This window comes from Spodoptera frugiperda, chromosome 20 (genome assembly GCF_023101765.2).
Source record: "Spodoptera frugiperda isolate SF20-4 chromosome 20, AGI-APGP_CSIRO_Sfru_2.0, whole genome shotgun sequence".
NCBI classification, from domain to species: Eukaryota; Metazoa; Arthropoda; class Insecta; order Lepidoptera; family Noctuidae; genus Spodoptera; species Spodoptera frugiperda.
Window position 1 is genome coordinate 13,728,496 of NC_064231.1, and position 19,600 is coordinate 13,748,095.

General features: G+C 33.6%; 1 protein-coding gene across 2 annotated transcripts; it reads right to left on the reverse strand.

The window, feature by feature from the left end:
* Positions 1-334: 334 nt before the first annotated feature.
* On the reverse strand, positions 335-19,600 carry LOC118262123 (neurotrophin 1). Of its 2 annotated transcripts, XM_035573265.2 has the most exons (8): positions 18,895-19,600; positions 8,605-8,937; positions 8,062-8,254; positions 6,689-6,890; positions 3,787-3,936; positions 3,294-3,464; positions 2,064-2,187; positions 335-1,956 (listed from the first exon to the last, which is right to left on the reverse strand). In XM_035573265.2, exons 1-8 carry the CDS (start codon positions 19,384-19,386, stop codon positions 931-933), a joined length of 2,691 nt encoding a protein of 896 aa, XP_035429158.2. In that variant the 5' UTR covers positions 19,387-19,600; the 3' UTR covers positions 335-930. The 2 variants fall into 2 exon arrangements, with proteins under 2 accessions (XP_035429158.2, XP_050557139.1); XM_050701182.1 differs by lacking the exon at positions 8,605-8,937.

Here is a 19,600-nt window from a genome sequence, read left to right on the forward strand (position 1 = left end):
ATAACTAATAATACATTGGCAAAGATTGTATTAAGGCTGTTATCACACAATGAGTTGTCTGAGTGCACATCTAGGTTACGTACTAGTGTCCCAACACGTTTTTGTCAAACTGTTACAGTATCGGCTGAGCTTGAACGAATGGGAGATATCTTCACGTAGTGCGTTCAACTTTGGGGCTCCAGCTTTCACTTTTGACGCTACTTAACTGGATCTCTTGTACTTTGTATTATAATCTTAACTGATAAATTCACACTGCACTTGTTTAGATGAATGCAACAGATAAAATACTGAAAGTTTTCGATGTTCAGTGATAAAGAAATAGACGTTTTGTAAGTATCAAATTTTTATTCCAGTGGCAAGTCTTTGAAACCTTATAATTTACAAGAAACTTACTGCTATTCAACTTATAAATAATTTAAATAAATTACAATAAAATAATAATAATTAAACAATAAATAAATATTAACAATTTACATTGCAACTTTGTTTTGGTTTCGTTGGATGATGAAAGTTTACAATATTGTGGTACTTAGGCTATGTACTATATAACTAAACTGGGAGAGTTTAGACAAGCAACCAAGACCGATAACTTATAGAATGGCTGATGCAATCTTAATACCCGTTTTGTCTAAGGAAACTGCGAAGCACTTTAAAAGATAGCCTGAAGATAGTAGGCACGAGTCGAATTCACATGAAATCTAAAATTGGTATTATAATTCATTTTCTTTTTATCAATATGATAATTTCTTTCATATAAGTTTAGTATATTAATATTACATCAGCGGAAACATCGTCTCAATCGCTCGTTCTAACTTTAATACACAATAATTCTAGACAAAAACATGAATAATTGTTTTTCTTATTACCTGCAACTATTCATCAATATGATAACATCACCGTAATTAATATTTTACTTACACTTTAAGCATTTCATTTATGTTTTTTCCTACCAACAGTATTTATTTGACTATCTCTAGAAGGAGGGTGGTTTATGGGTTTCCATTCAGATTCTTCGCTTGGTATAAAGCTAGGTTCTATGTCTTCTCTGTCTATAGATTCTTCTGTCTCCATAGCTTTGTCTTCGTCAAAGAAGTCTATAATTGGATGGTAGTTATAATTTACTCTTTTACCGTTTGAAGTAAAATTTTCATTATTGTTATTACTAGGTTCCCTCTGTTTGTGTGCTGGTGTTATTTTCTCTGTTGTCAGAGCTGGGAGTTTTGGTGCTATTGTCACTCTTGGTTTCGGAGTGTTCACTGAAGTCGCTTGTCCAATGTCAGGCTCTTCATAATCATTTTCTTCTGCTGAATCTCCAGTGCTGTTTGGAGGATATTCGACTGCTTGAGATCCTGATGACATCAAATCGTCTGGCCCACCAGCAATCTTCTTTCTGATCGGTCTTCGTGATGGCGGATTCGGTCTAGCAGTCCTCTTAAATTGGCTTCCAGGAATTTTAAATTTAGGTGATGTGTCTTTAATAAAGTTGTTGAACGAGGAACCTGCTGCTGGAGTAGGAGGTTCTAAGTAACTCGGTAAAGTTACTTCTTCAAAGTTTGTTTGAGATGGATTTCTGGCTAGAAGTGGCCGTTTAATTTGTCTGATTGAGCTGGCTTGATTGAAGGAGTCTGGGAAATATGTGTTTCCATAAGAATCTATTGGGTTTCCTGGCACGGAGTCTTCATTGTCATTATGTTTGGTGAATGGACTACCAGGTATCAAATTCTGAGTATCAGTGAACGGTGGGAAAGATTCTAAAGGCTTCTTATGAGTGAATGGTGGTGATTTGATTTTAGGTTTTTGTATCGTAGATTGTACATTCTCAAAGGCATGGTTTCCAGTTTCTGAAGACAAATCTTCGCCTGGGAAGTGTTCTGATGAGGTTTCGTGGAGTCTGTGACCCAGTGGTGGGAAGGATACGCTATAGCCCTCAATGTGACAGGAACAACACGTTGGAACCTGAAATGAAAGGAATTTAAATCATGAACTATGACAATCAATATATTATTGAAAACTTAAATACTACTTACAAATCGTAGAAAAGGTTTGTTTGCACAGTCTCTTACCTTAAATATATCCATATGCAATCCGTTCTGCTGATCCCAAGTCAGTAGCCTATGGTAGTTGTACACTTGAACACATTTTGATTTGAAGTTATCCGTCAAATAGGTGCAGGACTCTTTGGGTTTTCTGAAACAAGGAAAAAAAGATTTCGTGAACTAATTTGTTAACGAAAATGAATCATAATTGATAACTGATATATTCATACTATTATACTTAAGAAGCAATGTATAATATAAAAGAATTTTAAAGTATAAGATAAAATAAGAAAAGGAAGTTATCAATACAAAAGTACAAAATGAAACTATCAAGTCTAATTGTTTGACGATTCTTACGAAAAGTCTGATTACGTGCTCTCTATAATAGAAATAATTACATTTGTGTAAGATGTTGACATGATGCTGCAATTGCAGATATCCGGCCATTTAAATTTAAAGTTGGGTAAGTTTAATTTAATATTAGTTTTACACACAATGGATCACACAATGATCCATTTCTATTAAAACATTATGACTATTGATGAAATTGATAATTACTTTTCAAATTGTAAATTAACTTTGACCTACATAATATTTTATGTACGGAAATGTAATTAAGAAGAAGAATATTTCAGAACAAAGACTACATGACATGAGTTTTTAAACTGACATGGTCAATAACACTATCATTAGAACTGTCAATTCATCCGTGATCATTGCGCTTGCAACAGTGCCAAAATATCGAAAAATCATAGACATAAATAAACATGGTAAATATCCCATCTCAAGTTCTAATGATAAAGACTACATGGTAAAAACTGAGTGTACATTGTACAGCAGCATTATGTGCCGTAATGTGCACCTCTACCTATCCCTTTGGGGATAAAAGGCTTGACGATACGATACAATCCACATCTTCAAAAGCATCACTATGATCGTTTTTTTATGAAACACGCCGGTAAACGAGCAGACGTATCACCTGATGGTAAGCAATCGCCGCCGCCCATGGACACTTGAAACACTAGAGGCGTTACAAGTGCGTTGCCGGCTTTTTGGGGGTTTTTAAGGGTTGTTGTTCGCAATCGGGGATTGAGAAGGGGGAAATTGGGCCAGTAACCTCACTTACACAACGAAACACAACACAAGCGTTGTTTCACGTCGGTTTTCTGTGAGGCCGTGGTATCACTCCGGTTGAGCCGGCCCATTCGTGCCGAAGCATGGCTCTCCCACACTTGAATTGTATATTAAACAACTTACAAGCACTTCTCCAATCTCAGGGTCTGTGTATGCTCTCCAGTGTTGACGATGTACTTCCACTGTCCAGAGGTGGCCCTCGCGCGCTGCGGCCTGGCGTACTTCACAGTGCTGGGACACATGAAGCCAGCCTCGCCTGCTCCCGCGAAGTCACGGTTGGCTGTGTCACCTCGTCTGTAATTTTAATGTAGGGTTTTTATTAATGTTATGTTTAAGATTTTTGAGGCTATATTTGAGCAAGCGTGGTGATTAATGTTAAAACCTTGTCCATGTGAGAAGAGGCCTTTGGTCAGCAGTGGCCACTTATAGGCTGTTGATGTGATGTAATATGATTTGAGTCATACTCTGTACATTATTAGTGTGTTCTAATTGCCCAGCAATCCCAGGTCAGATGGTAGCATTTGTGAAAATTCTATGACCTTATTAAGATCCCCAAACTCTGACCCTTGATTGTTAGACTGATGATGACGATTAAAGAAAATTCAAGATTACCAACCTATTGGATACGAGATAATGCTGCTCATTGTACTTGGCCTCCTGTGCCGCCGTGACGCCATCCACCACGCCCTCGCCAGGGTCCTTGTAGTCAGCCAGCAGAGCTGCTGCGGCCGCCTTGTTGCGCCGTATTGATTGTACGATGGCTTCACTGGAGTCAGAAAGAAACGTTTGTTTGTTTATTGAAATTAATTTAATTGTACTTTTCCTAATAATGAGTGGAAGACAAAAAGATAAAAGTAGTATATTAGCGTACTAACGTAGTTAGTATATTAGAGTAATAAGTGTAATAGATCCTTCAACAAACATCGAACATTGTGGAGTAACTATGAAAGGAATACCCTATATCTCTTTTTGTTCCTAAGGAGAGCAATATACTGTTAAAAATTATCTGCATTTGGCTTCAAAAAATCTTCTAAGATAGTTCATGCCAAAACTATCATTAACATCCTTTCAGATTTCACCCAAGCTCTTAACTTTAAACATTTTCGAATACCTTTCTCTGTCACTAGATGATTTTACCTAGAGCATCCCAAACAAATTAACGCCCACGCTCGCCTCGTTAACGAAATTGAATATTAAAATGCCTAGGCACGACGAGAGAAAGCCTAGATAAATAATTTCGTGATCTAACAATCTACTCGTAAATTAGAACATAATTAAAATAAAAGCACAAATTAGAAAGCCGATCCCCATTTTGCAATTTAAAATAATATCATTTTTTACGATCAAATTAGATGAATTTTGAAATATTTTTGTATATTTCTTTGTTGTATAATGAAAACAAAGCAATTAACATAATCATTAATGACACATATTTGTGTCAAATATTTTCATATTTATTTTATTCTTTGTCGTAAAAACAGTAAAAATCTTGTTTATAGTCATATTTTTCCAAAAGTGAAATATTATTAAATATTTTATTTTATTTTTATTTCATTAAATTAATATATTAAATATCTAAATAATTATTAATTAAATGTAACTCAAAATTTTAGATACACATTATGCTTCAGTGAGCACAGCTTTTAGAATTCTCATTATTGAAACATCGATCCAATCGGGATTAAATACTTTCTAAATTTTATTTTACTAAATATTTTTGATTTGTAAATAAAATGTGAGTCAAAAGGTCAGAACTGAGTGCTACTGTAGACTTTAATAATTTGCCTACATCCATATTATTTAGCATATTTTATAACACCACGTTGTAAGTATTACACTCGATTAAACTCAATATGATTATAATTCACTCAATAGATTATTCAAAGAAAAATATATTATTTAATCAAAATATATATCAGAATTTAAGACGAACATTAATAAATCAATTTGTCTCAAATAGAAAATGTGACGAAGATTCGTCTTCAAGGCTGCGCGTCGGTTACGACTCGATGGCTCACGACTCAGACCTCAATACCGTTGCAAATGTAATTGACCACCAAAGAAAACAAACAGATATCTCTATTACAATTACATAACAAACTACATTAACATCTGTTCTCGTAATTTAGGCTTTGTTACATTATTTGTATAGAGACAATGAAGACATTAAACTAACATAAGAATTGTGGCAGGATTGTTGAGCAATCGTGTCGTATGGAACGGATGAAATGTACGACATACTTTGTAATTAATACAGCACTCGGATATTTTGGAAAATTGTAAAGATTTCGTTAAGTTCATAATAAAAGTTCACGGTCTATGAGCAGGTACTTTGTTTTTTAATATTTGATTTTCGATTGCTAAATGTCTATGAAATTACTGATGTTTTAAATAGGAGTGTTCTAAATGGCATGGTTTCAAATATTTGTTAGTCTCTCTAATCTTTATGGACACAACAATGATTACAATAGAGTAGATGACTAAATTTTATTGTTATGTCCGTCTTGAAGATTATTTTAAAATATTAGATACGTATTTTTGTATTTTTTTACGGAAACAAATACTCATTTATCGATTTGAAACATCGCGTCACTTCTAAGTACATTTTATACGTAGAAATGACGTATTTGCTTCCATTCCTAAAATTTGTTTCGTTTTATCCATGTATTGTTATCTTGTAATATGACAATGTTTAATAATTTTTGAATCCCGTCATCCCTATTATATTAAAAACTCACTGACTTAAAATATTCACAAGTATGCAAATTGCATGATTCAACTCGTGAAAATGTTGGATGTAAATCTCAATAGCCCCAACTGACACCTTATTCGCATAACAATAACGGTCACGCCTATCGTACCGCGAAAATCACATGACATTTTGCAAACCACACAAGTTGAGAGAAATACTTTCGCTAGTACATAACTCTTGCTTTCTATACAATCCTGGTTATGCAACGACTCACATATGAATACATAAAAACTGTTTCCAAAATCATTGGGAAACCGTTTAAAATCGAAATATCTTCGAAGTTGCTCGACCAGTTTTACATTTTTATGAATGAGTTCAAATATTATGTATATTGTTTAATTATTTTTTTTTTGTTATCGATATAAATTTATTTCCATAATTTAGCATACTTAATTAGTGAAATGATTAAAATACGATTCTTTATTATTTGTTTATCGTATGCTTTTATAGTTTAATAACCGTAGGTCAGTGTTGTTCTAAAAAGTTTATGTTAAAGAATCAGCAAAATATCTTCCACAAAAAAAGTAAGAAAGATCTTTCTCACACTTTCCCGACTTCTCCCGCCTAAAAACTACTGTGTTAAGGAACGGGATGACTAATGATAATATTAAGCTAAGTTTTAATATGTATTCTTAATGAGCTAAGTATTTCTTTATTTAGTAATAACTATTTAGTACTAATTATGTCTAATGAATATTCAGAATATTAAATTTTAAAAATAATTAAAAGTTTATTATAATAACTAGCTGAGTATTATTTTACTCACGTTGGATAATCCTCAGAATGCAGACACAAACTGTTGGTAAACAGTTCACACTTGTTAGGATCTGCAGCTGACGTGGGCAGCTTTCTGGGCGGAATCTGTCTTCTCTTGGGAATGGAAGGCGGCGTGGCGGCTGGCTCTGGAGTGGTGCGGCGAATCAACGATGGAGGCTTTGGCTGGTAAACACCGCGGCGGAATGATGAACCTGGAATTTAAAAAGATAATTATTCAAATACTGTACATTAGCACGAGTTTGTTTCACGTTGAGCAAAAACGAAACGAGAACACGTTCAACACTCTGATTGGGTGGTGCAAATGAACTAATCAATCAGAGCGCCTAACGCGCTCTCGTTTCGATCTCGTCAAAGGTAAAATAAACATGTACTTAGGATACTGATAGGGAATTGCAAAAAATACGGAAATGGAATTGCAAAATAATGCAAAGAATTTTGTAATTGATCATAGTGCATAAACGTTTGGTGGTTATGTGAACTGCTGTGATCATTTTAATCTCTGTGTGTCATGGTCATAACACAACTAACAATTTTAAGAACATAAGTAAATCGTAATGTTATTATGTAAAACACTGTCTTTTTTAGAAAACTGGTAAATTATTTCATTGGTTACAACGCATTTTTTTCATTTTCCACCATGTTACGTCGTCAACTTCTTTAAGCATTATGTGTTACTACAAGTTCCATGGAATCGTGACGAGAGCTTCAGTAACAGCCGAGGGTTCAAGAGATCAGACAGATTTTCTTGCGAGTCACAGATTTACGCAATAACACGTTGCAAGCTGTTGAAAATGTACGTTTTCTTTTAATTTCACTTCGTTTGTTATGTACTTGAATAACTTTATAATGTCTTCTATTGTTTTATTTTTATTTTATTTTACTGGAGGTATTTCTCTTAGTTGAAGCGCATGGACAACTAAAATGGATGACAAAATAATTATGCTCTAATTGTGTTGAAGTACAACAGTATCTGTAATGTGTTTAAAATCTTTAATTAAAATCAGACAAAATAAACTAAAAACTTGCGAAAAGTTTGTGTCCAATAAGTTCAAGAAAATGCCGCCCCGTACTAGAACTTCTCCCGTGTCTTGTGTGTATTTACAAACATACAAAGTTTCAAGTTCACATGCAAATGACAACCCGAAACAACAATTTGTGGATCACATAAAGAGTTGCTCTGTGGAGGAATCTAACCCTACCGCGCCAACCGTGGAAAGTATACCGTTTACTTAGTTACTTACTGAATAGTAGAGAGTACTGGTATTTATTTATCTGGTGGAAATGCTTAAAATTTTATTTTAATTTAAGGGTTGTTGACTCGGGGATTGGGAAGATTGGGAAGGGGAAACTGAATTATCTTACCTTTTCTATCAGTGTATCTGCTCAAAGCTCTCAACTTCTCTGCCACTGGTAGATCTTGAGCCAGTGTTTGGTTTGTGGACTCAGCTGTAAGGTCCAAAGTCCCATTGTCAATTCTCGATGTTATTGTTGCTCTGCTTTTACTAGTTGACAGAGGAGTGGTTGCTTCTGTTGTTGTTGTTGAAGTCGTAGAGTTCTGTAACAGTTGTTGTATGAATTAAAAACTTCGTCTTTGAACTTAAGGTACATTTTTCAATAAGATCTTTAAGTATACAGTTCTTAATGTCAATTGCAACTATGCGTTAATTGATTGCAACAATACATTTAAAGAATGTTAGTGACATATTTCTGTATGTACCATGTAATTGTACAAAAGTATTTATATAATTTGTAACAATTACATCAGCCGATGATTTAATATTAACGTTTATCGTGAGAAAATCTAATCCTATTAAATACAAAACAGTAATTTATAAGTCGTGTTCTTGTTTTTTCAAGTGTGAGACAATGTTTTACTGTATCTTGATTAATGTCGCGATTACTTACATCAACTTTAGTGTTGGTAACGTTATTAATTTCTTTTTGTATCGTGTTCTGAACTCTGTCTCCAGTGTTAGGCTTGTTAGTGTGGTTTCTTGGGAGTATTCTACGAATTCTAGGTGTTGTAGTCTCATCCCCCATATCAAAAGGCTCATCATCTAACTCTGACTCCTCTGTGAACGATCGTCTGAGTAACTGTGGTTGAGGATCATAAGGTTGTTTCACTTCTCGTGGTTCCTTCCCTGACCTGACTGCTCTTCGTATTAAGTTAGCCATGTCTAAGAGTATTGGTAGCATAAGGTCTGTTGTGTTGTCACTGTTACCGAACATTGATCTCACCTGCAATGATCAAAAGGTTCAATGTAGATTGTAGAGTGATTTTTGATCTTGAAGTGATGAGAGAATTAAGAAATGGTGTGAATTTTAGTGTGTGAAGTAAGGAATGTGAAAGCAGACCAAGACCAAAGAAGGAACCAAGTGAAACCAAGTAGGTAGATGTGAGACGTGATACTGAGTGAGTGATATTTTTGTGAATAAAGTTATTTTGAAAAGTATAATCTTTAAATATTGTTTAGTTAATGTCTTTAGATCTAGAATTGTCATGAATGTCTTTTGCTTGAAACAATTTGAGACCGCATAAAATTTTAATTTTTTTCCTAAGCCTTAGCTAAATGATCCTAGATGTTAAATAGTCTTATTCTTCTACAGTTCAATGGCGTTGAAAAACATATTACTAAGCAAAATCTTAGTACATTTAACAAGGCGTTTGTATTCATAATACTAATTTTATTTTGTTAAATACAAACAATTATAATATTAAAACAAAACTGTTTTAGATCCTAAATCAGTATTCTAAAACAGCTTTATCTTTCGAAATTCCCACACAGTAATAAAATAAATGTTTGTATACTGCTACTATTTATTTTTATGACTAATTGTTTAGTTGTCAGTGGTACATTTGAAACTAGTGGCTGACAATATACCATACAATGCCCATTTCACGGTCATGAGAAGACCTAGTTCCAGTTTAGCGGAGTGTCCATTCTTTCGAGATTTCTATCATATTGTGCTCTACTGTTTTCGAGATCGTTTGACATTGCTACTACGTGTGCAGTTAGCCTTATTTTTGAACACGATTTTTTGAGGTTTTTTCTAAACAAGCATTGTATAAACTGATAAATACGTTTGACGTTTATATATTGCTCTCTCTTTCTTTCTCCACCGGCACAAGACGTATGTAAGATTTGCTCTAATTAAAACTAGATCTCTTTATTTTACGCCTTAAGCCCTTCAAGTACACAGCGATAAAGTAATTTTTAACGATTTTATTTAGCTAGTTGCTATTGTATAAATCAAAGGATAATTTAAAAAAAACAAATCTTTATCCGAAGGACATGTAACTTGCACTGAAATGAGTACATTAAACTTATTTTCTATTTTCCTTTTCTTTAATTTAAAAGAAACTAATTCTGCAACACCTTCAATAAATAAGTAGATTAACATAGTAAACGAAATTTTAATATGAATCAACCCGGACACATAAAAACGGTACCTTTTATTGCGAGTTGCCAACTTTCCCCAGACGAAAGAATTTATTCGCAAATTAAATGGTAACTGCTATACTTAGAGGATGGAAATCGATTTATAAAATACCATAATTGAATATCAGTTCAATAAAATATCATAAACTTTAGTAGCGAATAACAAAAAAATATTTTGTTGTGAAAGGCAAATAACTATTTATAATGTCATTTTGCAAACACTCATAAAATATAACAAAACCTCTTCAATCAAATTTAGATTTTATACCATCATATTTATAGTCGATATTACAATGTCTCTATTACTCTATACATTGTCCATGTCTGTGACCCTTTCTTCTATATCACTTTTCACACTATCTACTCACTTTTCTTCACTTTGTCTGTCTGTATATAGACTCACTATGACTAATCGTTATTACTGAAGCGAATTATACGTTCATAAACGTTTTATTGGCTATCTCTTGGATCAGACATAGCTCGTTACAAGGCAATATATCATCGCTGTTTAAAATAACTACATAGTTAACTATGTATGAAAAATTATTCGGTAGCTTGTGGAAAGCCATTTGAGGTAATAAATAGGTTCAGATTTTTTTTTCTGCCCCTGTATGTAGATAGAGATACTATCGTTGGTCATAAGTATGTCTGGTAAGTGTTTTAAGATAAGTAATTAAGTATGCATAACCGAAGGTACAGTTTTTTTTAATTTGTATGTTACAGTGTTCTGTTGGTGGTACCATGTTAATAACAGAATACTCAAAGAGAAATAACGTTCTTTTAAAATGAAACTTTGACTGCACGGTTGGCTCAGTGGCTGAGCAACCGGCTGCCAAGTAAGTAATGTGTAGCGGGTTCGATTACCGCTTGAAGCAATTCTTTATGCGATCTACAAATTGTTGTTTCGGGTGCGTCATGTGTATGTGAACTTGTATGTTTGTAAACGCACCCACGACACAGGAGAAAATCCTAGTGTGGGACAAAGTTTTTTTGAAAAGACAAAAAAAGACAAAATCTGGCGTAAAACGTCTTTGTGAATACTTTATCGCGTAACGTACACCACTAAATCACCAACATCCTCCATGTAACCGCTCCATTCAATAAGCCATCAGCGCCCTCAGGCCAGTGACGTAACGTGCCCGAGATAAAATGATACAACACCATACAGCGAAAGTTTTGACGTAAGGTGATCGAAAACGAAAGTAATCGGATACCATGGAGGCGGTATGTCAGGGCCACTAAAATTACGCGTCTTATATAATTTATTTATCATTTGAGAATGGCGTTTTTTTTTTTCTTTAGGTAATAAGTAGTCATTTTATGGTTGTTAAGAATTTTGCGATGGTAAAATGTCAGGTAGTGATAGTTTTGGTTATGTGTTTTCCTTGTTGAGTTATTCTGATACTTTGTGCGGTTATTATTGCTAATGTTGCTTTAAGTGTTTACGAGTGGGACGCGAATAGCGTATTACGATAAATATTTTTAGACTGTTCCGGGACTCAATTGAAGATTTTACTGAAATGTGTACTTAGAATTAAACTCTTAATTTATTACAGATCTATAAAGAATTGAATTTTCACATAATTCTCGCTACTGCTCTCAAAGATAAGTGCCAAAATTATTACTATCAAGTTTTTAATTAGGGTTTCTAAACCCTAATTAAAAATTTCTCCTTCTTCATAATCACCAGCAATCAAGCCAAGCAGTAAGTGACAAATACTAAAAACCTTGACATAGAGACATAGAAAAATTTCCGACAGGAACACGAACAGACATGCACACAAACAAACACACGATTTCCTGACAAATGTGTCACGCGACCGTGGTTCCGTCACGCGTGGCTATATGATAACCACCTGTGTAGTACACCATCTTTGGATTAAACGAGCTAATGTTTAGTATGCACTGGGTCAATGACACGATGCTTATCAAAACAAGTTAGGAGCACAAGTGAAAATATTATCAATAATATAATTGCTCCACGTTGTCTCATTCATAAATGTCTCACATTTTTTATGGTATAAGCCGGTAAACGAGCAGTAGGATCACCTGATGGTAAGCAATCACCGCCGCCTATGGACATTCGAAACACCAAAGGCATTACAAGTACGTTGCCGGTCTTTTAAGGGTTAGGAACTTAAAGGTTGTTGGGGAATCGGGGAATGGAAAGATCGGATAAGGAGGTTATTAGGCTTTCGGTAACCTCACTCACACAACGTGTGTTACAACGCAAACGTTGTTTCACGTTGGTTTTCTGTGAGGCCGTGGTATCACTCCGATCGAACCGGCCCATTCATACCGAAGCATGGCTCTCCCACACATGATACTATTTTTACACCACAAACTAAGCATGAACCATGAATAACATCTGATATCGTTAATCAAGATGTTCTCAATGTTTTCTACGAGTGTTCCACAAAGATGCAACAATACATATTCATACAATATAACGTTGCATAGTTGCAAGCCAGTCGAGTGCATCGGATTGGATGCCGCACTGCGCCGGCGCCGATATGAAAGCGGGAGCTGAACTATTTTTGATAACTCAGCTGCTTGTTGGGGATCTGATTTATTTTACATGCGTGGGATTTTTGTGTGGCATGTGACAATTTATTTATGTAGGTAATTTGTTTTCATACATTTTTCAATCACGATGACCAGTGTCGTTTTAATTTAATCACGTTCCGATTACACGGAAATGCACTTGTATTAAAGTATGTGCACACCTAGCTTTTCTAGTTTTTCCTTACAAGTTTATTCTTCCAGAGGTGTAGCAGCTGCGGACTATCTAACAGGTTTACCGGGGCTCCAGTTTGAAAAGCAGGATGGTTTCTAGTCAGTAAGAGTCTGACACTCCCTCTCGCCTCGACCAAAGTGGAAGTAACATTGAGTGATTTTACGTAAACCCAAAATCTTGTGCAAAAAGATAGTAAAAACAAATGAAATTCTAGAATATTCAATAAAATTTTGGAATCAGTTACTTAATAAAATTTTCCTTTACTATGTTATGCATGTTTGTTATATCACCCTAATTTACAATGCCTATATATTTAGTATGTATCAGAGAAACTAAAAGCCAGCCCAGTAAGCATGTAAATTTGCCTTAAAACTAAAATATTCTAGATTTACTTATAAATAATTCAGAAACATTTAAAACAGATCCTTTTAAACATATAAAACAGTACTTAAATGGAATAATTAACTAATTCGAAAATCCGAAAATTCTAAAAGAAAGTTCGACTTATTATTTACATAACTTTTTACTTTACTTTTAGGTAAAAGGTATCGGATTCTTATACATTCTAGAAAACATTAAAAAACTATGTTTTAAAATTTAATCAAATTCCAAAAAAAAAACTGTCTAAGCTTAATTAGAAGATTCTGAGTCTTGAATTTTGTTTGTATTTTGCAATACATTCAATACAAGCATAAGAAAGCAATACATACATCATATTGCTGTAAGGCTACAAAATATAATACAAAGACATGTTTGTTTACCCCTTCGAACAAGATAAGTCTTCATGTTATGCATTTATAATGCATGTAAACTTCCAAAACCTTGGCATTAATTACGTAAAAGCCATAAGTGTTTTGAATAAATCAAACTCATCATATACTAATTTTGATATTTCTCAATCTGATGGTAACAAAGTCAGTCAAGATTACAAAACTTGTTGTGATGGTACCCTTCATCTTTAATATTGGCATTGACACACTGTTCGTCTTGTATCAATTTCTCTAACAATTAGTAGGTACAAGGGCAACATAAATTATAATATTGATTAAGCAATAACTTTTTAACTGACCTCTTAGAATGTTTGACCTTTTGTGTCAATGTTAATCGAACTATTTCGGAAAACAAGCCTACAAGCTTTACATACGTAATCTTATACAATATCGTGTTTTTATTTTTGTAGATATGTAAAAAGCATCCCTTTTACCTATTAGTAATTGATTATATGATTGGACTGAACATTTCTGTAAATTTACCTTTTCAACAAGAACGAGTAACCACAAACTGGTTCCACTTCGAAACTAACACAAAGAAATATTAAGACTGTAGTATAAAAACATGATGTAAAATAGCCATATTATTGGTATGTACATACATTGAGCAGTTTCGTTACAAACCAAAGATAAACAAGCGAAAACTCTGTGTATTTACATCTGCAGATATAAATACAAACGTTTCGCTTATCGCAACCAAGGACAATGGTAATTGACAGGTGCAATTATACTTAATCTCTAAAAGAAAATGTGCAATAGATTTTCTTTTAAAAAAACCTAGACTTTACAATTACAATAAAGATTTCGTACAAAAGGTTAATAGTTCATTTCAGACACGACTGTTAGCGGTACTATTTTTTGTTCACGAAAATGACGACACAATGTTTACAACACCTGCTATTTGATAATTGTGGACAATTGATTTTTGCGATACAATAGTCTGAAAAGAAAACTTAATGTATTTAAGAAAACGTTGAGCATTCAGCACGTGATCTAGATAACAATTAAATAAATTATCGACAAAAAACTAGATTGAAAAAAATATATCAACTTGGGCAAGATTTTTTCTGTATAAAGGCAATACAATGAATTGTAATTTGATGTCAACTCATTGAACAAAGCAGAAGAGAAATAAGAGAAACCTAATCCACTAATTACTTCTAGAACCTTCGTGAGTTAATTAATTAAAACAAAGAAAGTATTGTACAAACAAAGCCAACAACAAATCTCATACAATACGGAGAAGCGTGAAAATTACACTGCGGGACACAAAAAACTGACCCAGTTCCGTGATATTGGAGATCTAATGAAATCTCTTCATCGAACGATTACGATAGCTCGCAGAGAACAATGAGTGAGATGGAATGTTTGTCAGCATAATTGTTATTAAGAAAAAGTTAACAAGTGAAATGGGAGCTTCCTCAAGTGATTTCTATACTATCATTCTTACGTTATGTTTTATGTGATAGACATTGTAATGAATTATCGACGCCATCTTTGAATTTCTAATGTTTTAACATCATCAACGATACTTTAATAGCGAAAAACGATCAGCTTTCGTTGCAAAAATTGGCGGTTGCGTCATGATTGTAAATAGTTTTTAATTTTTATCTTTTAGCCGGAATTATTACTACACTCTGGGAAGGAAAAACAGCGAGAGCGTAGAAATTTATAGTTTCGACACTTTATAAACGATTTGCTTTATTTAATGAAACAATTAACAAATCTTAACAGACGGAGAATAAAACCGACGAAGAATGATTTTACAAAAAAAAACTATGACCAATATTTCTTAATATAATGCCTACATTACCTGCCGCAGTCTCAAAACTAAATTACTCAGCAAAAACAGCGGTCACAAAACCACATAGTTTTGTGTGCAAATATTTATTTACTTTCGTTAAATTAACTTTTTGGAATTTTAATTTTCATGATGACTATTGATTTAATGACGCAAACAAAATATTTTGCCTTTATTTTGGAGTACCCATAAGTGCTTGACATTGACTCTTTAAAAGTACTAGTAATTTAGTACACGTAAGTTAACTGTATTCGAATTACTTCTTTTCATTGACTGTCAATACTTAAGGAAAAACCAAACCAAGATAAAAATACTTATTTCCGCAAACAACAGCCATTTGTCGGGGTACTTATACACAATTTGTTTAGACATAACATTTGTTCACATGAGTAATTACAAAACGCTTGCACCAGAGAAACGGAAAAGTAAAAACTCGATAATTGTGTGAACCAATTCTCTCACCGTATTGTGTCGTAAAATAATAATGTGGAGCATTTTTGTTGGCCGCCAGTGTATGGACGGGGAAACGCCGTATGAATGGATTTTAAATAACGAGACTATGTAACAATGGTGCAACATTAGCTTGTAAAAAGTTACAAGTACTGTTTAATTAGATACTAAACTGCTTAGTTCAATATCTGTTGTAGTGAAGTGTATGTTATTATATCTAAGTGAAAAAAAAAGGGAAATAAGACAAAAATTATAGCGAAAACAAATGGCGCCAATCTAAAAGATGCGATGACGACATAAAAAAGCGACTGGTCTAGAATGGAGCTGAAAAAAAGCTGGAAATCCTTAGAAAAGAAAGATATAATTAAGTTAGATAACACTTAAAAAATATAAGTATATAGTAAGTTGATGCCAATGTAAGTTTAAACAGCAATAAAGACTAATTTTATTATATCTAAGTGATTACTTAAACAATAATATTAAAGGAGTAAGTAGAAGTAAACGTTTTAGATTTGCGAAAACCAAAAATCCCTTTCTCGATAGAGACACGTCCCTTTACAATATTATTTATACACATTTTATTAAAGTGAGTGTTGTCAAATACCTTCTTTCATTTTATGCCACATACACACGCACTAACTCCCCTATTTTGCGTTGTCATGGAAACAGGTTTCCAAACAAACGACAACTATTAGGGAAAGTCCATTTTCATCGACACACATCGGTATCGAATACGGTGACAATGCCAGATTATAGTAAACTAAATGAGGTATAGCGTGCCAACACTAATTATGTGGGCACTTTCTTTTAGCTGCGATAGTTCGCAAATGTTAGTTTTTGTAGATAGTATGTGTGAATTCCTTGTCATTATACGAGTACATAGTTGATTTCAACCGAACCAATGCTAGGTGAACCTAACAGTGACACTTAACAGCACCAGTAAGTTAGGGGTGAATTTAGGTGCGCATGAGGAATCACACTAATTAACTTTTACTTTAGTGACAGTTTACGGATGATTGGTGAAAATGCCCATTAAAGACTCAGGACAAATTAAAAAACCTAGTCTTAACCAGATTTAGCTGAATGATGGCTATCATTCAGCTAAATCATGCATGGCTCTGCACAACCCACTACTCAGGGTAATACAAACTACTTTGTCAGAACCGTTATCAGAATACAGTTTGCCTTACTACTGGGACCGACAGGTTAACGTGTTCTGTAAAGCGTGGATAATTACCTAATAAGGTAAGGTAATTCAAGAACCTAAAGCTCAACAATAAGCAATTTAAAGTAATTGGTCTAACAAGACTATAATATAAATCTAGACTCGTAGCAAAAACAATGGAACAAACTAAAACCAAACGTTAAAGCATTATAATAGAATTCGATACGAATCTAATTCATTCTGTTGTTCGTGGGATATATTTGCTCGTTGCTAACAATATGCACATTAGGAGATTTTCACAAACGATAGATTTGCATTAAAACATACACATATTGGTCAATGACATGAAGCGGACTTCACCTCGAAATTACTGTTAGATAACAAAATGTTATGACGGTTATGTTATCTTACATATAATAAAATCAAAGTGCTGTCGTACATCTATACATATAATATCGTAGAAAAGTGCTTTGCATTGAAAATTAAAAAAAATAGCAGGGGTTATTGTTATGTCGACACCCAAAAATGTAATTAACTTTTTTTTTGTCTGTTTGTCTGTTTGTCTGTTTGTCTGTTTGTCTGTTTGTCTGTTTGTCTGTTTGTCTGTTTGTCTGTTTGTCTGTTCGTCTGTGCGCGCTAATCAGAAACGGCTGATGAAGCGGTTTTCACGAATATATTGTGGGATGCTTAAATTTACATTTAGTGTTTGTTTCATGTCAATCGGAAATTATGTCAAATTAAAGAATCACGTATGCTTATACCATTAATCTCCGCAAATTTGAATTTGGTTGAAATTTGACAGATATAGTTTAGAACCTTAGAAAGGACATAGATATATTTTTATTTCAAAAATCAAAAAATAAAAATAAGAAATATAATATAATGTCGATCGTTACACGACTTCGGTTCATGTTGTTGTTTTAATTCATCGAAAAAAAGTAAATAAATAGTAAAAAGGTATGAAAAAAATAATATCAATATAATAAAACATTTAGTACAAAGAAAATGCTCTAACGGAGTATAGATAATTCTATGTCGATCGTTACACGACTTCGGTTCATGTTATTGTTTTAATTCATCGAATCAATCGTTGTATTTGTCAATTAATAAGTTTATTTGTTGGGTTTTCCTGGTTTTTTGGTTAAACTATTTAACGTAGGTTTAGTTTGATATCGATTTATTAGTAGTTACTGTAGTTAGTTTTTTTAATAAAATTGTAAGTCTAATTTATAAATTAATTAGATTAGATTTAAGTCGTTTCTTTTAAATTATTTAGTTTAAGCTTGGTTATTATAGCATAGAGGATAGGTTGTAATATAGTTTCTTTTTTAATTGTTATAAATTCGTAATTCGTAGCTTTCTTTAGTTTTAAGTTAGTTTAAGTCCGTTTTTAAACTATTTTTTCAATGCCCTAAGTGAGTATACATCTATTAAATTCAAACGCAGAGCTCATTATGTTGATTTTTGAAGAGTTCCCTGGAATATCTTCCACATCTCATTTTTGAAGAGATCCCGCGAGATCGGGAACTATGTGGTTAAAACCAAAATTTGCCGGAAGTCACTATTCCACGCGAACGAAGTCGCGGGCAAAAGCTAGTATATAATATGATTGGATGTTTCTGATTATTATTATTTTAATGACTATTTTGAAAATTTATATTGATGAATAAATTTTAATAATGTGAAATTATTTTTGAAAGATATTTTATTTGCATAAGATGTTGGATAGTATTTTATCAGAAATTAAAGATTTTTAAAAGAAACCGAAAGCATATTTCAGTATATAAACAAGTAAAGTATTAGAAAAAACATATTCCTAAAAAATATCATACCTGTGCTAAATTCAGGGGCGCCCTTCCAGGTGGAGTACTAACTTGGCTGGAAACCAATGACGCTAGTGCTACCCTCTGGTTTCCAGACATCGCTCTGATGATGGGCAGGATCTGTGCAAACTTGCCCACATGGTCCTTCCGCTCTAACGCCCTCAACACAGCATCCTTTACCATCCCTTCCTTAGCTCTTATCTTATGAGACGATTTATAGTTCTTCACCAAACTCCTTCGTGGTGAGTTATCATACTCCTCCACAGTATCCTGAGACCTATCTTCAAAAGAATCCAAATTGTACTGAGGTCTATGTGAATTTGTCACTCCAGTAGGCTTCACTATCCTAACAGGAGGCTTTACTACAGTCTGGTATTGTCTAGACTCCTGCGCAATCATCACCTCATCAGGATCACTGAATTCAAAGTCTTTTAATTCATCATCTGCTTTCAGGAGCGCAACTAAAGCCGCGAAAAGAAAAACTCGCGATAGACGAGCCATTTTAATATAATAATTTATGTTTTCAACTATTTATTTTACGATACAATTAAGTCATATTAACACTTCGCACGAGCACACATTTGTATAAAAAAAATTAATATGAAAATAATTAAGTGAACGCGTTGATGTCTTTTCCGCAGCGATGCGCACACGCAGTTCTCCGCTCGCGATTCAACGTCAAATGGACGCATGCGCTCCCCCACACACGCACACA

Excerpts from the sequence above, each read along its gene's own strand:
- LOC118262123 (XM_035573265.2), bottom strand. The coding sequence starts at position 19,386 with ATGGCTCGTCTATCGCGAGTTTTTCTTTTCGCGGCTTTAGTTGCGCTC. Across the intron at positions 6,891-8,061 it reads CAGATACACTGATAGAAAAG|GTTCATCATTCCGCCGCGGT; the intron begins GTAAGATAATTC and ends TTTAAATTCCAG. Across the intron at positions 3,937-6,688 it reads CATTCTGAGGATTATCCAAC|TGAAGCCATCGTACAATCAA; the intron begins GTGAGTAAAATA and ends TTCTGACTCCAG.